Source organism: Vitis riparia, chromosome 7 (assembly GCF_004353265.1).
Source record: "Vitis riparia cultivar Riparia Gloire de Montpellier isolate 1030 chromosome 7, EGFV_Vit.rip_1.0, whole genome shotgun sequence".
In the NCBI taxonomy this organism is placed as follows: Eukaryota; Viridiplantae; Streptophyta; class Magnoliopsida; order Vitales; family Vitaceae; genus Vitis; species Vitis riparia.
Genome location: NC_048437.1, coordinates 7,110,871 through 7,132,127, shown reverse-complemented (window position 1 = coordinate 7,132,127; position 21,257 = coordinate 7,110,871). Strand labels below are relative to the sequence as shown.

Below are 21,257 nucleotides of genomic sequence, written 5' to 3'. Positions count from 1 at the left end.
TGCATATATTTATAGATATAAACTTAATGGGCTCACCTCAGAGATGTTGGTGTATGAGTTGGGACTACTTCTCCTCCCCCTCTTCTTAGAAGCTTCTAGGCCTGAACCAAGAAGGCGCACCTAAATGCCAACCAATCACACCCCAACACCCGTCATAACAAAGGCTATTATAGTAATCTGACTCAATTATTCAACTGAGCTAATTTCCACTTATGTCCAGCTAAAAAGGATATAAATTACTAGAATATCCCTAACATGAACATGTGTCGGTTAATGATGGTCAGTGAAATGTCTCCATCTACCCTACCGAACGTGCGAATAAAATATTTAGAACTTTTCTTCCCAGTCTGTCTACCGCGTTAACCTTTTCAAAAGTCGGTTGATTTCCAGGAGTACCCTTTGAATATTCATGCATGATTGAATGCCTCCAATCTCTGGTGTGTGAATACTCACACAGTCACACCACTGTTCCCAAACCTTAGCTTGGACACGTAGCCACCGCCTTTATGCAGCGTTTGAACGAACCGTCCCACCACAAGGGACCAGGTCAAAAGCGGGCCCCATTACACGTGTCAAATCACTGTAGGTTAGACGGGACATTTTGTCGTATCCGAAACTTACCCGACTATTTTAATGCAATTTGGATTAGCTGTATTATAGCCGTTGGATTAAGATAATTGGGGAGAGAGAAAAAATATCATTAAACAAAGAATCGCAAATGGAGACCAACTAAACATGCTAGAGAGCCGTTGCCCAGAATGCCTGTTTTTGTGTGTCTGCACGTGGTGCCTTGAATTTTAAAGTTTGAGAGACATGATGAATGTAAGGGGAAGTGGAGTGGAAGGGAAGACCACACCGGACGTTATTGAGAGGCACGTGTGACTGGTGGGGGGATGTGGGACAGCTGGCAAGCAGTGAAGGCCAAGGTACGCATGTTCTGTGCAACAGGAAATGGGGACAAGCGCAGTGGGCCAATCATGGGAGTTGTTGGCGTACTTTAAATAATCAAACTTATATGTTGCTACAATTATGAACAAGGGCTGGCAAGAGCTGGCAAAGATTAAATTATGGCCGTAATTTGAGAAAATGGATGTCCATAATTTTGGAGCTTTGGGCTCATGATTGTTGATAATTTTAGTATGATTTAAATGCCATGACAACCAATTCCAATCAAATTAAAGGATGGGAAGGTCAATTAGAATGTTTATCCCCATATAAATATAAAGGATGATGTTACTCTGCTTGTCTATCAGGAAGGTAAAATGTTAATGTCGTCCTTGAGTGTAGAAAATGTTCTTGTAGATTATGAATTTGATCTCCCTTTTTTATAATTTTTTATTTGGTGTTGCAAATTTCTTGAGTGGCACATGGCACTTGGTAGTGTATGATTTGTGATTAAGCTTCATTGTTGGTAAAGGAACCGTGGAGGCGGAAAAATAAAACAAAGTCTAAATTCAGAAGCTCACTCATCAGACTCCACTTTGAGTGTGATCAACCTTTTAGTTTTAAAAATAAAATAAAAAAAATCGAAAGTTCATTCTTCTTGTTTGTGATTGTTCACTGATTTCCAATTAGATTGTCACGACTCCTGCGGGGCACTTTTGATATGTCAACTTTGTTGTTAAACAACCACAACGTGTTTGAAACTTGAAAATTCAGGATGTGATACTGCCCAGTTACCAGTCTTACGTAATAGGTTGTTTAAGAATGCTTTTACTTTAGTATGATAAAAATAAAATCAAGGAAGGAATAGAAGTTAGGAGAAGTTTCTTTTTTGTGAATACTTTATGTTTATTTTTCACTTTTGTCAATAGTGAATTTTATTTTATTTTATTTTTTAAAAAACAATTTATGATATGATATAATCAATTTGGGGTAGGTAAGTGGTAACAATGGTTTAAATCTATGGTGGTCCATTTTTAAGTGTTACAACATTTAATTTGCATTTGGCTCCTTTCAATTTGTCTCCTTCTTCAGTGGAATTTCATGTACTCCACCTTGATTTGATTTAATTTTTATTTTTAAGACAAGATTTTATAATCTTATAAAATTTCGTCTTGTGCCGCTTGTGTCCCTCGTTAGAATCTTTACGGGTGGGATGTCATGTTTGTGATGTGTCAGATCTCATCATTTGTCAAACTCATGGTTTGGTAAATTGAAAAATCAAAGTGTTAAATCATCAAATTTGATGATCAATATTTTGAGCCCACCAAGTTTAAGATGCCTATGAATGTCCTCACTTTAAGAAGTAATGCGTGCAAGTCATCGTCATGCTTACAAGGTGAGGGTTAAAGTTGTTCTCTCGTGAGTTTTCACTTATATTTTCTTGACCCTTAACATGGCGTTCACCTTGCCGTGATTTATGACAATGTGCGTTTAGTTGGGCCTTGATCCGAGCTTTGGGTTGAACAATGTCGACCAAGGGCTTGAGCAAATTTAAAAGCTCGAAACTAAAAATTTTGAAGAACTAAACCATTTACAGAAGTTTGTTGAAGACTTTTTGTGAACAAATTTTGACTATTCAAGACACTTGGAAACCACTTGAAGATTTGATGAAAAAGTTCCGTAAATCCCTTCATGACGAGCTTTCATTACTTTAAAGTTTAAATCAAAGTTAATATGTGTGATTGAAGGTTTACAAAAACTCTTGGGAGTAGCCACCGACACTCTGGAGGAAGTAGGATTGTAGAAAAACTAATTTGGTGGTCCTCACCTTCGTGAGTGCTTGGACCATAGGTACACCACAGAGAAACAAGCTAGTCCAAAAATTATCACATGCAAAACATGATTTGAACCCTTCTGCGCCATGGCCCTGTTCAGCCTCTTCATGTTATTCTTCAATCCCGCTTGGGTTTTGCTCAGTGTCATTTGCTGTTGTAAGGACCAGAAGCAGCAAGTTTAATGGAAACATACAAAACTGGCATACTGAAGTACAAAAATACCCACAAGATGTACATCACAAAAGAAAATATGAAAACAAGTTCAATGATGCAAACCCAGACTTCAGTAGTGGTTCTATTCGAGTGCCACTAAGCACTAATTATAAGAATACGTGGATTTATAAAGGCTATGTTTGGTTTTTGAAAAATTTGATAAAAAATGTGAAGGAAGGAAAATATATAAAAAAATAATAATTTAATAAATTATTTTATATATTTCTTTAAATTTATTTCATTTGTTTTCCTCCGTTATAATTTAAAAATGTTTAAACTTCTAACCAATTTTTTTTTTTTTCATATTTTTCATAATATAACCAAAGATGAGACAATCATTTTGAAGAAAATGAAATGGAAGAAAATAAGGTTTCAATTTCAAGTTAGAATTTTACCAGTTGAGAAATATAGTCATTCTGAAATTTTGCTTCTGACTCGATCTCTTGAGCTACCTGCAAAGCAAAATTTGAATAAAAGTTTATAAAACTGGAAAGAGAACAAAATAGCTTGGCCACTGCTACATAGAGAAATAACAATTAACCTGTAGGTGCTGTTTGTGCTATTTGAGATTTGTGCACGAGTATCCTTTATCAAAAATTGCTGTCTCATTAATAGGCAAAACTACTGCTTACAGGTCAGCCTAATTTTCAGTTCAAAATTACTGGGAAAATGGCAGCAAAAAGCTGATGAGGCCAACAGGATTGGTAAGAGTTCATACCATGAACTACTACTGCAGGGAAGCAGCTAGATGTGAACAGATTTTCTCTTTTATTTCATTTTATCTTTTTCATACTTGAACAAGAATATCAGAAGATATGAAACCTACACAAAACCCATCCCACCCCACTTTCACCACCTGAGCCTAGACTCGAGGTTTAAACAACTTTAAAAATGAAATAATTCTTTGCATGTAAGAGCTAATGAACAACCTAAAATAAGCTCAGAGTTCCATTTGGAAAAGTAGATTGGATTAACCTGTAGAACATGAGTATTTGAAAAGATCTACCTAGTTATTAGTATTTACTTTAACATGAAACCGCAAAAGAATAAATAGTAAGTTAAATTAACAAAATCATCTAAGCAAGTAAAATTATACCCTCATCCCCATAATTCACACACCCCCAAATCACAAATCTCTCCACACTGTAAACAATAATCAACTATTCTCTTTGACAATTTTCAGAGGCCTTGAGCACACCAAGGACAAAGCACCCACTCTATCAGATGACTCTAAAAAACCTCTTCCCCTTTGACATTTGAAACAATCCCACACCTTAGCCAAGCTTGACACTAAAAATCTTCAAATGGTTGGTATCACTCTCTAAATCCTCTCCAGCACCATGTTAAACTGAGCAACCCAAGATAACTGATAAAGATGAAGAAGTTAAAGTATGCACTTATGCTAAGTGTAAATTTAATAAGTGAGATTTTGTTATTTATTACTTATTTTAGGGTCATTTTTATTTAGTGATAAAGCTTTATTACAATCAGGATTATTAAAATTACTTTCCTACTAGAGTTGAGATTGTTTATCTACATATATGTTAAAAACTTCAGAGGTTTTTTATTAATAATATTTGTAATTTCTTTGGAATCTCTCTTCTACTTCTATTTTCCTCTCCTATATTCTTTCTCTCTATTGTTCTATACATCAATTGGTATCAAACCAAGGTCGACTTTGAACGTGTTTTTGCAATAGGTATACTTACCATCATACTACAATGATTGGGAATACTCCCCACTATGCTACAACTTCATTACAAGCACTAAACTATAGTCCAAGTCAATTTTTGGACGTGTTTTGCATTGTTGGAATCCTTGCACCAATCTCAAGGTTCAATTCTACTAGGAAATCTCAAGGTTACTTTTCCAAAAACTTGAAAATTTATGCTTTTAGTTTTAGTTCTTTGGTTTAATAGGTAATGTGCTAAGATTCTTACCTTTGTGGTCGTATTACCTTTTGCTTGTTACTTTAAAATATATATCTACCCTTTATGTCCTATCTATTTTGTATCTCTTGTGCTTTTCTTTGGAGTTATTGCATAGTCCTTTATTTGAGTTTTTATTTTTATTGTTGTACACCCAGTCTAGAAGAAATTTGGTATTAATTAATTAATTCATGTTTCATCTCAGCATTACTTTTTTCCCCCTCACAATTTGTCTTTGTTTCCGTTTAGACCCTTGTTTTCACTAAAAATGAAGGTCGCTAAATTAGAACAATCCCATTTCGCCCTTCAAGGGGATGTAAAAAACCTTATAACCACTATGACAATCCCACAAGTCAATTTGACAATAGTGAAAGATATTATGACTAAACTTGCCATGAACCTTGGTCATTTGTTGAAAGATCCTAGAAAGTGTCATGAGGGAGAAACAATAGATAAATCTACTTTGGACAAAACTTCAATCAATCCACAAATTGTAGGAGACTTGGGAATTCTCAAGTGGGTCTGCTACCTATGCCTCTTGAAAAGCCACCTATAAACAAAGGTTCAATCAATGGTGGAACCCTAAATGAGGATGATGATATCTATGAGGATGACACTTTTGGTGCTCCAATCAATGGAGATAGAAGAGAGTTTATGTCACAATCTTCCAATGGGAACATTAGGATAGATACCATTGTCAATAACATCGACCTTTACTTCCATAGTGTCATTACAATCAATCCATGCATATCCACGATTAGGTAAGTTATATCATTAGGAGGATCAAGATAAAGGTGCCAAAATTTGATGGTAGCTTAAACTCAAATATGTTTCTTGATTAGTTAGCCAATCTTGAAAATAATTTTGAGGGGTGCGACTATTACAGCTTGACCAACAGTATGTTGAACCTACCAATTTGTTCTAAAATTTTAAACTTGCAAGATTTGAGTTCAGAATGTATATCATACTCTTTAACACCCTTTCCCACAAGTGGCCTCATACCCACACGTGGGGAGATACATAAACCCTTAGGTAAACAACCACAATTGAACTTTTTTGGGTTTAATCAATAAATTAGGAAAATAAATAGACCTCTCACCAAACAAGGGTCATATACCATGCTAAACTACCACTTTTTCTAAAAGCTTAAACTTATAGGATTTGGGTTTACAATGTATATCATTCTCTTTAACACATTCAGCAAGTTTGTTTTATTAAGATGAAATTGATAGGGTCTACAAAGCATCATTAGCAATCAATCTTACATGAAATTGACTATTTAGGTCAAAACCCTATTATTGTGTGGGAAGAGATGAAGTCAAGACTTATAGAGAAGTACTCATCGGTTTATCATACAAATTACTTGTTAGATCAACCATTGAACCTTAGGAAAATGACTTCCTTTGTTAGTGAATATATGGCTCGATTTGAGGAATTAATGTTATGTTATGGCATTCATGGGGATTATTGGGCTATTGTTACAAGGTTTATAAATGATTTGAGAGTTGAAATCAAGCGTGAGGTTATTTTGCATTCTCTTGAGTTCTTAAAGGAAGCTTGTCGTAAGACCCTAGAAACTTGTCTTTGTTCTTATCCTATGAGGTATGACCCTATCTTACCTATCCACTGTTGTCAACTTCGGCCTAGTACCATCCCCAAGAGTACCAATAGGTCATAGCTTGTCTTTCCTTTACCAAACGATGGACAAAACCCTAATACTACTTCAACCTTTAGGGCTAAATGAATAAGAGTAATTCAAACAAGTCATCTAGTTCTTGTCCAACTACATCCTGAATTGAGTGCCATCATTATCATGCAAAGAGACACAGTCTATAAAGGCCCACAACATACTCTTGCCTTAAAACAAGAGGATATTGCTTTAACCCAAGAAGACCGAGTATTTCCAACTTGAGCCCATGGAAAATCCTTATTGTGAGGAGGAACATTTTGAGGTTAATGAGGATGAAGAAGTTTTATGTGATGTGGTGTAACTTGTCTAGCCTAATTGATTGTTATGCATGAAAACATTTTGAGTATTTTCCATACTTATGCTCCTTTTAGGGATAAGGCAAGTAAGTTAGTCATTGATGGGGGTAGCGCCATGAATGTCGTGTCTGAATCCACTATTGCTAGGTTTGACCTGGAACCTAAGTCCTGTCCCCATCCATTTAAAGTAGCTTGGGTGGATAAAACTTCTCTACCTATTAAAGAGAGGTGTCTAGTTACACTTAAGTTAGGATCTTGTTCAGAAAGCATTTACTATCATGTTTACCCATATGTGTCACACATATCTTGTTAGGACATCCATGACTATATGATTATGATGTGAGGAATTTTACGTGAAATAATACCGATGAATTTAGCCATGGAGGAAGAATAATTCTCTTAAAACCTGATAAGCCAACACTTAAAAAGTGCAAACTTGTCGATAAGTCTACTCATAAGTATCAACCTAAGAAAAGAATTCAAATTTTGTCTTTTAGGCCATTTGAGAATGCAAGGCTTGATACTAGTTTAGCATATACCCTCATAGTTACGAAAGGGTTTCACTCTTCATCTAAGTCCAATTTCGATTGTTGTTCCAAAGTTACTTATTTGCTAGAAACATTTAAGGATGTCATGCTTGAAGACTTTTCTGATGAATTATCACCATTGAGAGACATTTAACATGCTATAGACTTAGCCCTAGGATAACAATTACCTAATCTTCCTCATTATAGGATGGATCCTACGAACAAAGCTGAATTGAATTGATAGATAGAAGGTTATCTTTTTTAGCAAATTAAGGATGAGTGTCCTACTTGTTCGGATTTTAGTGCTAACTTTATAATCTCTTAGATAGTTCTAATAGAAATCATGCCTATTTCTCATCATTTGGGATGGTTATCTTTTTTAAGGGAGTTAAATTGTACATTCCTCATACTTAGAGAGTTTCTAATTTGGGAATTACATGTTGGAGGTCTAGCTGAATATTTTGGTAGGAATAAATCTATAGCTTTAGTTGAAGATAGGTTTTATTGGCCTTTGTTGAAAAAAGATGTTAAAATTGTTTCCTAATGTCATACCTATCAATTAGGCAAGGCTAAGAAACAAAACACAAGTTTGTACACTCTATCACCTATTTCACATACACATACACATTGCATGATCTTAGCATGGATTTTGTCCTCAAGTTGCCCAAGATTGATCTAGGTCATAACTCCATTTTGGTACTTGTGGATAGATTCTCTAAGATGACCCATTTTATCTTATGTTTTAAGATTGATGATGCTTTCCATATGACAAAGTTGTTTTTAAACAAAATTCAGAGGTTACATTGTTACATTGTCTACCTTCTACCATAGTATATGATAGAATGCCAAGTCTGTTACCTATTCTCATAAGACTCTTTATAAATTATTTGAAACCACTTTGAAGTATTCCTTTAGTTTCATCCTCAAAAAGATGGTGAGACAAAATTTGTTAATCATAGTTTGGGTGACTTGCTTAGGTGTCTAGTTGGTGATAAACTTGGAAATTGGGATCTTGTTTTATCCATCTCTGAGCCTTTTTTACAATAACTCAGTTAATCAATCCACAAGCATAATGTCCTTTTGAAGTTCTCTCACCTCGCACCTCGCCAACCCATTGATCTTATTCCTATGCCTGCTAATTACAGTCCTTTTGATTCCACCCAAGCCTTTATTGTGACTTACACGTTGAGATACAATGAAAACTTGTTATGAATAAAGCAGATTATAGACTTGCTACCAATGCACACCATAGGACAAGAGAGTTCAAAGAAGAGGATTATGTTATGATTCGCATTTGTCCTGCGTGTTACTTAAAAATTCCATAAAAAGCCTACATGCCTGCTCACTTGGCCCATTTCCTATTCTTCGAAAGCTTGAATCTAATGCATATTTTCTTAATTTCCCATTGCACATAACTATAAGACCAATTTTCAATGTGATGGATTTCTTTTCTCCACTTGAGCACCAACTCTAGCTTACAATAAGATAAAAATGATCCACCCAATACACATTTTCCTTGCCCACTATACACCCATCAGGTATCCTCCAACCCCTTCTAACGAAATGAACTACTTACCATCCAAGTTCCTCTAAGTTCAATTATAATTGAACCTTTATATGCTGAGACTCACAGTTCAGAAACCGGAATTTCATTAAAGCCCTCTATTCTAGGCTATAAATGAGTCTCACATTCATTGGTCCTCGATAAATTACTTGGGCATATCTTTCGAATAATTCAACAAAACAATAAAACCAAAACCTTTTAACTTCTTCAAATCCGATCTCATAAGTTCATAAATGGAGAAGAAAACGTACTGTTTTGAGCATTGTAACTTTCTTGTGGAGACCCGTGATCTCTTCGTCCAAGTCGGCATGCACTGGGTCGATCCTCAACTGAATTTCATCGGAATTAGCTACTGGTCTCGCGCTTAGACCTTCTCTGCAGAACAATTTTAGAATCAAAATTAACGATCAATGTCAGAAAAGTCATTATAATCCAATGGTAGGAAAGATTGGGAAACCTGGATCTGTAGAGATTGGCCATTGGTGTGGATCCAGAGAAGTGAAAGCGCAATATGTACGAACTGTTAACCCTAGAACGAAGAACAAAAAGGAAGAATCAAACGATTTCCCCTCCCGGCTGAATTAGGATTTACAAGAGCTTGGAAAGCCTAACCCTGAATTCATCAAAATGACCAAAGTTATTTAAGAAAAAAGGAAATAGAAGGAAATAAAAAATAAAAAGATATAAAAAATACATATTTCTTTTTCATTTTGATGGCTGAGATTTAATCATTTTCATCCAATGGATGAAAAAAAATGGAGGCATGGTACCGAAGGAGGTATTGTAGAATTTCCCTAAAGATAAACATAATTTATTAATTTATATAGGGAAATTCTACAATACCTCATTCGGTACCATGCCTCCATTTTTTTTCATCCATTGGATGAAAATGATTAAATCTCAGCCATCCAAATGAAAAAGAAAAAAAAAATTCAAAAAAAATTTCTACCGGGTACCTCCCCCTCCCGTTCTCTCCCCCATCTCTCCTCCTTTTCCCCCCAAATTTGCTCTCTTCCTCACGCATCCTCCATAGCCGACTTCCTCAGCTCACCCATTTCCCGCTCTCATCCTTCTTCCCGTCCATAGCTGGCTGTCTCATCAGCTCACCCATTTCCCGCTCTCATCCTTCTTCCCGTCCATAGCTAGCTGTCTCACGCATCCTCCATAGCCGACTTCCTTAGCTCACCATTTTCCCGCTCTCATCTTTGTTTTCTCTCCTTTTTCCCGTTTTTCTCTCCACTGATTCTCCACAGGTGGGTGAAGACCACAGTCGGCTTCAACCGGGCCAATCGAGGGCGACATCGCAAACCTTATCAAAGACGTCTCCACAGCTAGGTGGAGACCACCTTCGCCGTCAACCGGGATCAAAGACGTCTTCACAGGTGGGTGGAGACCACCATCGGCGTGAACCGAGCCAACCTCCTCCAAGCCGACGTCTTGACCTCATCAAAGAAGTCTCCCTCAAGGACCGCGAGCTCAGGATTGTGGGCGAGGTCGGTGCCAAGATCCGAGTCTTAGACTTCATTTCTCCCGATGTCCAGGTCAACTATTTTTTCTACTAGATTCTTCTTCTCGAAGATTTTATGTAAATTTTCTGAATTTTTGCTTTCTCTCCCCCCTACCCTTGCATTTTGTCAGACGGATAATTTCGGTTCTTTCACACGGAGAATTTTAGTGGAATCTTCATAACCGTTGTGTTTTCTTCATATTTTATATTTTGTTTAAGAGGTGTAAGGGGTTGTTTTCAGGTTCTAAATATAATGGTTTAAAAACCCGAATTGAAGACGTAGCTGGAAGAAGAAGAAGAGGGCGTGTAGTACTAAGGAAAAGAAAGCTGAGAAGGACACAATTGTTTGTTACTCAAAAGGCGCTTGTATCCTAATTATTTGGCGAGTTCTATATAAAGGGAAAAAAATGTGAGTAGTAATTATGTGTTTTACAATATTGTGTCCATTATATTTCATGTTTTTTGTTAGATTTATGGATTGATTACATTATAGAAAAAGAGGGTGGTTAGATTATTGAACATTGAAAAAAATTTATATGTTAATTTTGTCATCATTTTAAATGTAAAGATATTTAGGGAGGATGTTATAGTTGTAATGGTATTTGTATTTATTTGGCATTTGATTGATTGTAGTAAGATATAAAAATAAAATTTATTGAAATGTGAAAAAAACTTATGTTGAGGTAATGTGGTGGTGAAAGTATGTTTGATTTATTATATCCAAAATCATATTATAAAAATTGACTTAAATGATTTGATTTAATTTTAGGAGCGAACGCGATGGTTTTGAAGTTGTTCGAAATCCAAAGAGGCCTATCGGCGCTTGGATACATTACTAGTAAGGGAAAATAGAAATATGTAAAATAATATGTTTTTTAATGTATTTTTTGTGGTTGTTATTGTTAAATTTGTTTGAAATTGTTTTGTAGTAACGATCAATTAGCCATGATAAAAGAGAAGGATAAAGGAGTGAAGATAAATGATGATGTAAGGAATAATATTGCTATGTCTAATATAATTACATTTTAAAATTAGAATTTAAATTATGTGACCAATTAATGTAGTTGAGGAAAAAATTGGGCAAGAAGTGGAATGCACTTTCAAAAGTAGAAAAAGAAAATTTCATAGCAAAGTCCAAAGAAAGTTCAAAACAATATTCACTTCAAAAGGGTGTTGTTCCAAATGTAATTTTTTTTTTGTAATGAATATTTAATTTTTTTACTTATGTATTTGTTGGAAATTATATTAATGTAAACATGTTTGATGTTTGTGTATCTTTTCAGTTATATCTTCAGACTCGATGCTCCCCTGAGCGAGTGATTAGAGTGATTGAAAAATTGGAACCAAAGCAAAAGGCAGCCATAGAAGAAATAGGATTTGGTAGCCTCTTGCAACTTCGATGTAGGAAAATTGATCATGGGTTATGTCTTTGGTTGATAAATAGTTTTAAACCGAACACTTATATGTTACAATTGTATAATACTTGTATCAAATTATCCCCCATTGATGTTGAATTTATTATGGGATTGAGGGCAAGAGGGTTCAAGATTGGCATGAACAAAGATGTTGGCCATAAGAATGATTTATGTAAAAAATATTGTGATAAAAAAGGGTGATTGCCATTAGTGATGTTAGAAAATCATATTAGGGAGGATAAAGAGGGTGGAAACGATTTTAAAGTTCGTTTTGTATTATTTGTGTTGGGTGCATTATTGTGCCCAACAATGAAGCTTTTTGTGAATCGTTCTTTCTTACATCTTGTGGAAGACATCGATTCAATAAAGAAGATGAATTGGGCAGGATTTGTGTTGTCCTATCTTGTGCACGGGATTGAAGAGTTTAAGAAGAAACAACAAAGTGGGGTTTGCGGTTGCTTATTGTTTTTAATGGTAATGTCCTTGTAATTAATTTACATCATAGTGAATTACGATTTTGTTTTAATATAATTTATGAATTAACTATATATCTATGTCAAATATACTCGTAGTTATTCTACCACGAGCATATATCATTTGAAGAGAAATTTCTACCGCTATATACTCGACCTTCTCCTCGGATTACTGCTTGGGGAGATGATGAAGTATTGGACAGGAAACGAAGATTGAAAAAACTTGGTGGATATGCAAATGAGAATGTAAGTTATAGTTTTGAAAGTCGTTTACTATTTATTTAAGTTTTTAGTGATTTAAAATCTGATATGTATTATATTTTGATGAATATATTGTAGCTCAAAATATGGGTGATAGAAAATGAGATAAGGGATTGCGTTGATGGAAATGCAACGACAATGGCGAGTGAGAATGAGGAGTCGATGAGAAATTTGTAATCAATCTAAACAAAGATGTTATTAAACGAGTAAGTGTTTTACAATATTCATCGTGACTATCTATATTAGCATTGATCCTTTGTATTATGATGTTATTAATCACGTTCGTATATATCACTAGGTTGATGGTGGGAACTTAATGGAAATGGATAAAACCTTTCAACAATTAAAGACACAACTAATTGATATGGCTTATGGTGCAAGTAGTAGTAGTTGTGATCAAATTTTGGCTAAATTTGAGGAGAATTATACTACAGTGAAAGGTCTCTTCCTTAGATCAAGCGGAAAACCTTAGAGAATGCACGAGGAAGGACCGAAGAATGACATTCTCTCATGCGAGAGAAGTTTGGAAGATACGAACAATATGAATGTGAATGAACATTATCTTCACACTTTGTCAAATGAGAAGTTATGCACCGAGGACTTGAATGAAAAGAATGAAGATGCATGTGCTACATCAATTGAAGTGCATATCATTCCATAGGAATCCTCACATTCTTCGTACCCTCCCAAATCTCCACTTCTTTGGACTTTTTAAAATTTTTGGGGGCATCATATGGCTTGGATGTTGTTTAAATAGGTTCGTTACACTTAGAAGGTGGTCAAATGATATCCGGAAAAATCGAAATGCAAAAATACTAAAAAATTCACAAGGGTACGAAGAATGTGAGGAATCCTCACATTGTTCGTACCCTCCCAAATCTCCACTTCTTTGGACTTTTTAAAATTTTTTGGGGCATCATATGGCTTGGATGTTGTTTAAATAGGTTCGTTACACTTAGAAGGTGGTCAAATGATATCCGGAAAAATCGAAATGCAAAAATACTAAAAAATTCACAAGGGTACGAAGAATGTGAGGAATCCTCACATTGTTCGTACCCTCCCAAATCTCCACTTCTTTGGACTTTTTAAAATTTTTTGGGGCATCATATGGCTTGGATGTTGTTTAAATAGGTTCGTTACACATAGGAGGTGGTGAAATTATTTCCGGAAAAATCCAAATCCAAAAATACTAAAAAATTCACAATAGTACGAAGAATGTGAGAAATCCGTACATCCCTCGTACTCTCCCAATTCTCAACTTCTTTGGACTTTTTAAAATTTTTTGGGACATCATATGGCTTGGATGTTGTTTAAATTAGTTTGTTACACTTGGTAGGTGATCAAATGATATCCGGAAAAATCCAAATCCAAAAATACTAAAAAATTCACAAGGGTACGAAGAATGTGAGGAATTCTCATATGCTTCGTACCCTCCAAATTCTCCACTTGTTTGAAGTTTTTAAACTTTTTTGGAACTTAATATGGCTTGGATATTGTTTAAATAAGTTCATTGCACTTAGGAGATGGTCAAATGATTTCCGGAAAAATCCAAATCCAAAAAATACTAAAAAATTCAGTACATTTTGAGGGTGTGAAATGGATCGAAAAATTCAAAATGGAAATTTACCGAAAAAATATGTGAGGGGTTTGGATTTCCATTTTGTTAGTAATTATACCTTTTTCGTATTTTCAATATTTCAACCAATTTTTTTTGAAAAGCTATGAAATAATTTAATCATATATTCTCAATTAATAATTAGTACACAACTAATTTAATTTTAATTTAATATATATATTATAAAATTTAGTTCTAGTTTTCCTATTTTTTTAACTTCATAAACCAATTATATTGCTTTTCACACTTCAAATATTTGTCAAATTTTTGTCAACAAATTATTTGATGTTAAAATAAATTAAATTTACTTTTCCTTAATTTCTAAATTATATCACCAAATTTTTATAATTTTTTTTATTTTAAATTTAATTTTTAAGTGGGGTTTAATCACTTTATAGTACAAAAATAAATAAATTGTAATTTATTTTTTCAAAATTTTCTTTATTTATTATAGATGTTAAAATAAATTAAATTTACTTTTCCTTAATTTCTAAATTATATCACCAAATTCTTTATAATTTTTTTATTTATTTTAAATTTAATTTTTATGTGGGGTTTAATCACTTTATAGTACAAAAATAAATAAACTGTAATTTATTTTTTCAAAAATTTATTTATTTTTCTGTTTCATAAAAAAAATTTCCTAAACAAAATAATTACATTAAACAAATTTATAATTGGTAAATGTAATAAATGTAACAATGTGTGTGGCATGGGATTATTTCCCATGGCAACCGGTTGGGTGACTTGAAGAAGAGGTTTTGTTTTTTTTTTTTTTTTTTATTTAAAATGCCATGTGTCTCTACCCTATTAGCCCAAAAAAGTGGGTATGGTACCGAAAAGCACTTTTCGGTACCGTAGCAAGACCCTTATCTTTATATTTATATTTCTTTCCTTATATTTTATTTTTATTGTATTATCCTTGGAAAATAAAATGATAATGAAAAATATTTTATATAAGAGTTAGATCCAAAATAAGTGAATTTAATATTTATTATTTAATGACTTAAATTGACGTTTAAATTATACTTAATATATTAACTTAAAAATTATTATTTAATTTTTACTTTAAGTATTAAGGTTATTTGATAAAAATAATTTAAAATTTATTTTAAATTATCAAATTAACATATTTATCCTTATAAATTATAATTAGAGTAACTAAGGTCAAGTAATCATGGAGCTAATTAGAACAAATGATGAGAAAAATATAAAATAAAGATATACACTTAAGAATAAGTTAATTATTTTTATTTATTACTTAAATTTATTTTTGACTTTAAGTTATATCATTAAGTTATTTTATCAAATATATTTAATTTATTTAATAACTTAAATTAAGTTATTAAATGATTTTAAGTTATTAAATTGATTTATCAAATAGTAATTAATAAAAATAATTAACATTTTAATAAGAGATTAATGTAATTTTTCTTATTTAAAAAAAAATATACGTGATGGATATTTGAAAGTTTATTGGGATAATTGTGCTTTACAACAGGTTGAACCCAAAAATTAAGTTTTGGTTCATATATATTTACCATTTAAGTCAGTCCAAGACCTAGAGGAAGTGTGAAAATTAAAAAGAATTATATAAATTTTTTATATTTCCCGAAATAACCTTTGCTGACTATGAAAAAAAAAACAAGAAAAACATTAATTTAAATTTTATTCATTTTGTAAACCTCAATAAAATTTAATATAATTTAATGATTTGGAAAAAAATACACGATTTTCCAAAAAAATAAAAATAAATTATTATTATTATTATTATTATTATTTAAAAATCAAATATCTTGGAATATATATATATATATATATATATTTAAAATTGTGTATATAAAAAATAACTAAAAATTTTGTCAATTTTATTTTTTTTTAAATGATATATGTTTTATAATATATTTAAAAAAATTAGTTTTCTACAAATAATAAATTTTTAGAATAATTATTAAAAAATATTTAAGATAAAAAAAAAAAGTTTATCAAACATTGCGATAGAAAATAGTTTTGAAGGAAATATTGATCTTTTCATATTTTATATCATTCTCATCGATTATGCAACTTATACTAATAAAAACTTAATTTTTGGACATTGGATCAAAAATACAATTGTCTAAAAGTTTATTTTGTAATAATAATTATTATTATTTTTATTAGTGCTATTCACGGAGAGAAAAATGTTAAGGTACATGCATATGTATAATGGGATGAATTGATGAATATGCATAATGAGATCTACACCGTTGATCGAAACAAACGGCTGTGTATCAGAATATAAAGAGTAGAAGTAAATGTAACACTCATGGTCCTGAACTTGAAAAATGGCACCTCCCAAATGGTGGTTACTTTTCGGTACCTGAGTCCAAACAAATAATAATAAGGGATTCCGTTTAAAAGGAACAAAAATCCCTTATAATTACAAAAGTAACCTTTCACTTTAATAGCCTCAAAAGTGACCCACAAAAATACCCCACCTCCAACCCATTTTCCCTTCAACTATTACTTTCCCCCTTTACCCTCTTTATTCTTTTTTTCAGCACATTTTCTCTAGATAAAGAGTGTATTTTTTTCAACACATTTTCCCTCCAATTATTACTTCAACCCATTTTCTTTGATTAGTCTAGTTTCCCTGTTTTTCAACATGTTTTTCCAAATTTTACACATAAATTCTCTTCAATTTTTTTCAATTTAAAGCACTTAAAGTTATAGTTGGATAAATAGTATATGTTTATTATCTTTTTTTCATATATATTTTTTTAATTTTTTATTTATTGAATATTTCAAACCTTTAATGAGATGTAATAAATATTTAAATAAATTTGAAATTATTTTAATTTTTTAATATCATTTGCAATCGTGAAAAATTGAGGTAAAAGAAGGAAACAATCAAATAAACTCAATAACAATGCATCTATACAAAATAAACTCGGTACTTATTAAGTTAAAATTAAATATAATAATTGTGGAATAGATTTAGACTTAATATCTTTCAAGTTTGTTCATAGTTAACTTGATAGTAGTTACATTAAGGTATTTTGTAAAGATTATAGACTTAATTATTTCCAAGTTTGTATATGAAACAACTTGACAATAGTTAAAATTAAAATGTCAAGTATAAACATAACTTCATATGAATCTATACAAAATCAATTTAATATTTGTTAAGTCCATATTAAATATGATAATCTGGAATAGATTTAGACTTAACAACTTTTAAGTTTATTCATAGTTAACTTAATAGTAGTTACGTTCAAGCATTTTGTGAATACTATGGATTTAAATACCTTCAAGTTTGTGTACAAAACAATTTGATGATAATTAGGTTAAGTTTAAATTGTCAGTTGTGGATATAACTTTCAATGATTTTATACAAAATCAACTTAATACCTGTTAATCCATATAAGTTTGATAAGTTTAGAATAGAAACAACTTTTTTCAAATATGTCTACAAATAATTTGTTGCCTAGAAAGTCCATAGTAATATTATTGATAACTTTGTAATAACCTTGTCATTCAATTAAAAACCCGCTATCATGAAGCTACATTTAAATTTCTATTGACATATATCAAATTGTCCAACTGCACATTTCAAAATGCCCAACTACATATGTCAAAATGTCTAATTACATATATCACAATGCCCATTTCAAAATGCCCAACTACATATGTCAAAATGTCTAATTACATATATCACAATGCCCAACTACACTAGCATAATTAATAAGAATGTCATTCTCTAGTAATCTATATAAAATATAATTAACATGCATGAATGCATAACCAATACCATGAGATTCATTATTACAAAAAATTAAAAATTACAACAAAAAGTCAAACAACTTCTTATAGCAAGTTTGAAATATGAAAATTGCATTTCCAATAGTTAAACCAAACAACCAATTATGGACATCCCAAAAAACTTCTACTAGGAGCCTATCAATCAAGATGGTTTAATTTCCTTTAAACTTCTATCGGAGGCGTTTCACTTGCATTACCATCTTACTATCTATGTGGATGGCGAGGAAGGGGTTGTCTACACCAATTGTGTCACACTCAATTGATAGATTATGATTTTGACCATTATCCCGAAATTGAGCTTTGGTGTCATACAACTTCTTTCCAAAAATATATTCTTTCTTAGTAACGAAGATGACATTGTAAAAACCAAGGGTACTATTAGTTTTTCTAAATGCTTTTTTACTCATATCCTTGAGAAGTAGAACCATCTCTCCATTAAACACTACTGCTAAGTAGAAGCCCTCTAATGGCTCAAGCCCATATTTGAATTTTGTCAAAGAGAGGTCTCAATATGTGTAGACTTAAATGAGATTAATCTCGAAACTCTTAGACCCTTTTTTTTTTTGTGAACAACCAGGACTTTATACCAAATTTACGGAAACACTGATTCATCTAATCATCGATTTCAATACTAAGGCATTGATTCACCAAGCTTTTGCTCCATGTTATTATGATCAAGTAAGATTTGACTCCTAATTTATATGAATAAATGCATGTGATCAAATTTTGAATAGTACTCATAAAGATACTTGAAGAAGTAAAATCAACTACTTGAATCCCATTTTCACCAAAACAAGATCATAAATCTCTAATACTAACACAAGAGGAAAAATTCAAGATCTTCTTGTTTCTTAGCACATTGAATGACCATTTGGTCCCCTTTTTTACTGATGCAGCATCAATACTTTGTTTGGTTGCCTAGAAAACTAAGAAAAAGAAAGGGAAAATCAACTTTGGGTCTCACAATTTTTCTTCCATTTGGAAACCCAAAAAAAGAAGGAAAATCTGTGAGTTATCGGCAAACAAAAGGAATCAAATGAAATAAAAAAGAAAAAAGAAAAAAAAGAAAACAGCTTAACAAAGAAAAGAAGAAGTGTACCAGAATGAAAATCAAAAGAAAAGTGATTAACCGCATGCTATGTTCCAAATGGTCTGAAAAGAATCTAATAGTTGTCTCAAGTCTGAGTAAAAAGAATAAAAAAAAAATAATAATAAAAAAAAAGAGGGTAAAGAGAGGGAAATAAAATTATAATGAGTGGGAAAAATGGGCTGAAGTAGCTGAGGGTATTTGTGTCTGAGTTGGGTCATTTTTGGGGCTATTAAAAGTTGGTGTTAGTTTTACAATATGTAGGGAATTTTATCCCTTTTAACCGGGTATCCCTAATAATAATAAGAAGTAAAACGTACACGAAAAGGCAACTGCGGGATAGCAGCAACGCATGCAGACCAGTTCTGCTGAGAATCCTCCAAAGCCAGCAGTTGACTGGAGAATTGAAAATGGAATTTTATCCCTTTTAACCGGGTATCCCTAAGAATCCCTAATGCATTTTCACCTCCCATCCTCTGCCCCTCCCTCCACTTTATAGGTATTTTCTCGATTCTCTGTACACTCTGCAGATGGAAAGTCTTGTTTGTATTGGATTTAGCTACAAAAGGCACAGAGGCGTTCTGGTCTATGTTTGAATGGAAAAACTATTCTTTCTATGCTTGAAATTTTCCTTTTTCTTCTGTTTTTGTTTGTTTTATGAAATACGAAGGTGCTTTCATGGCGAAGTCTGCTACTGTGACGGGGTTGGACTGGGTGGAGAAGCACCATAATTTTCATTCTAACCACATCTTGTGTTGTAGGTGAGACGGATGTCTTGAAGCAAGAGGGGACAGCTCTATTGGAATCGTTTGTAGACCCTGTTGTAATTCATCATCCCGAGGGCCACACAGTTCCAAGACTTGGTTAGTAATTCTATTTTGGCCTTTTTTGTATATGAGATTTTGATTGAAAAAGTTTAGGCTTCTGCGAGCTGATCCTACTGAACAGACCTTGAATCCAGCCTTGCCCAATGTGGGAAAAAAAAAAAAAGTATTAGGCTGAACTGATGATCAACTAATCAATGAGATTGTAGCAAAGGACTACAGGGGATGCCCTGCTATAACTGGAGATACGACACATTTCAAAATGGAATTTATTCCAATTTGGATAGCTAGAAGAGGCAGTAGATCTAATGCAGTAACCTCAGTTTTGTCACTTTCATTTGTACAGATGAGAAGGCCCAGGAAACCGTGCTCCAATTCATCCGGAAGATTTGGAATATCTCATGGCAGGAAGAGTAGAAGGTCTGCTTAGCTGAGACAGCAGACTTGTTACTTGATTTCTTCTCATTAAATATCATGATAGCCTTTCCATTTTTCCTGATGATTTCTGGCTGTTAGGAAAAAGACCTCTTGTTATTTGATGTAATCGGATCAAAATAATTCAATCGTGTCCCAATATAATGAATGATAAGGCTTTTGTATAAAAGTGTTGGTAACGCATGACCTAACTTTTGAACCAAGTTAAACATATCTCTTAACATTCATGATAATTATATGAATTTATTCATAGAAGTGTCATTGTCTATTACATACAAAAAGTTAAGATAATGTGAAGATTGAGAGATTTACAAATTGAAGTGTTAAATAAAGTTTAATCATATCAACACAAGGAAAGGATATTGCTATGAATACATTGTACCATTTTTTTCTTTGTCCAAGTTTTGACTCATACGAGGTTTTAGTAACAAAAATTTGAATAAGGTTATTTTGATAGGGAAATTATTTTGTGCTAATTTTCGTTCACTAGAGTTTTTCATATTAGAAAGAGACTTATATTAACATAAATAATTTATCATATGGTGAAAATATGTAGATGATCGTATATAATAATGTAAGGTGATGTTTGTTTTTTGACTGGATAGAAAAAGTTAAAATATTTCATTTTTTATATTCAGTTAAAAGTAATATGTTGACATTATTCAATATAATTAAATTGAATATATTTTAATTTTTTTATTCAATCAAATATTTTGGTTTTTACTTTTTAACCAAAAAAATTTAAAAACAAACACTATCTACATCTCTTTCCGACTATTTATACAAAAGGAAACATACTATTAGGAGGAAGCTTTCCATCAATAGACTGGCGCGGAATTGTTGCAACTTGCAAGTTGCAAGAGACTGCCATCAAGTTTTCCAGACGTGTTTGAGAGCCATC

General features: G+C 32.5%; 1 protein-coding gene and 1 long non-coding RNA gene across 2 annotated transcripts; one reads left to right on the top strand and one right to left on the bottom strand.

Moving 5' to 3' along the window:
• Positions 1-2,548: 2,548 nt before the first annotated feature.
• LOC117917643 (bet1-like protein At4g14600) lies at positions 2,549-9,551 on the bottom strand. The gene is made up of 4 exons (XM_034833983.1): positions 9,396-9,551; positions 9,190-9,313; positions 3,329-3,385; positions 2,549-2,871 (listed from the first exon to the last, which is right to left on the bottom strand). Exons 1-4 carry the CDS (start codon positions 9,416-9,418, stop codon positions 2,710-2,712), a joined length of 366 nt encoding a protein of 121 aa, XP_034689874.1. The 5' UTR covers positions 9,419-9,551; the 3' UTR covers positions 2,549-2,709.
• Positions 9,552-12,246: 2,695 nt separating this feature from the next.
• LOC117919213 lies at positions 12,247-12,753 on the top strand. Its single transcript, XR_004652047.1, has 3 exons — positions 12,247-12,334; positions 12,433-12,579; positions 12,673-12,753. It is a non-coding gene; the product is annotated as an uncharacterized LOC117919213 (long non-coding RNA).
• The last annotated feature ends 8,504 nt before the right edge of the window (positions 12,754-21,257 follow it).

Excerpts from the sequence above, each read along its gene's own strand:
- LOC117917643 (XM_034833983.1), bottom strand. The coding sequence starts at position 9,418 with ATGGCCAATCTCTACAGATCCAG. Across the intron at positions 9,314-9,395 it reads GCCAATCTCTACAGATCCAG|AGAAGGTCTAAGCGCGAGAC; the intron begins GTTTCCCAATCT and ends ATTGTTCTGCAG. Across the intron at positions 3,386-9,189 it reads AAGTTACAATGCTCAAAACA|GTAGCTCAAGAGATCGAGTC; the intron begins GTACGTTTTCTT and ends TTTGCTTTGCAG.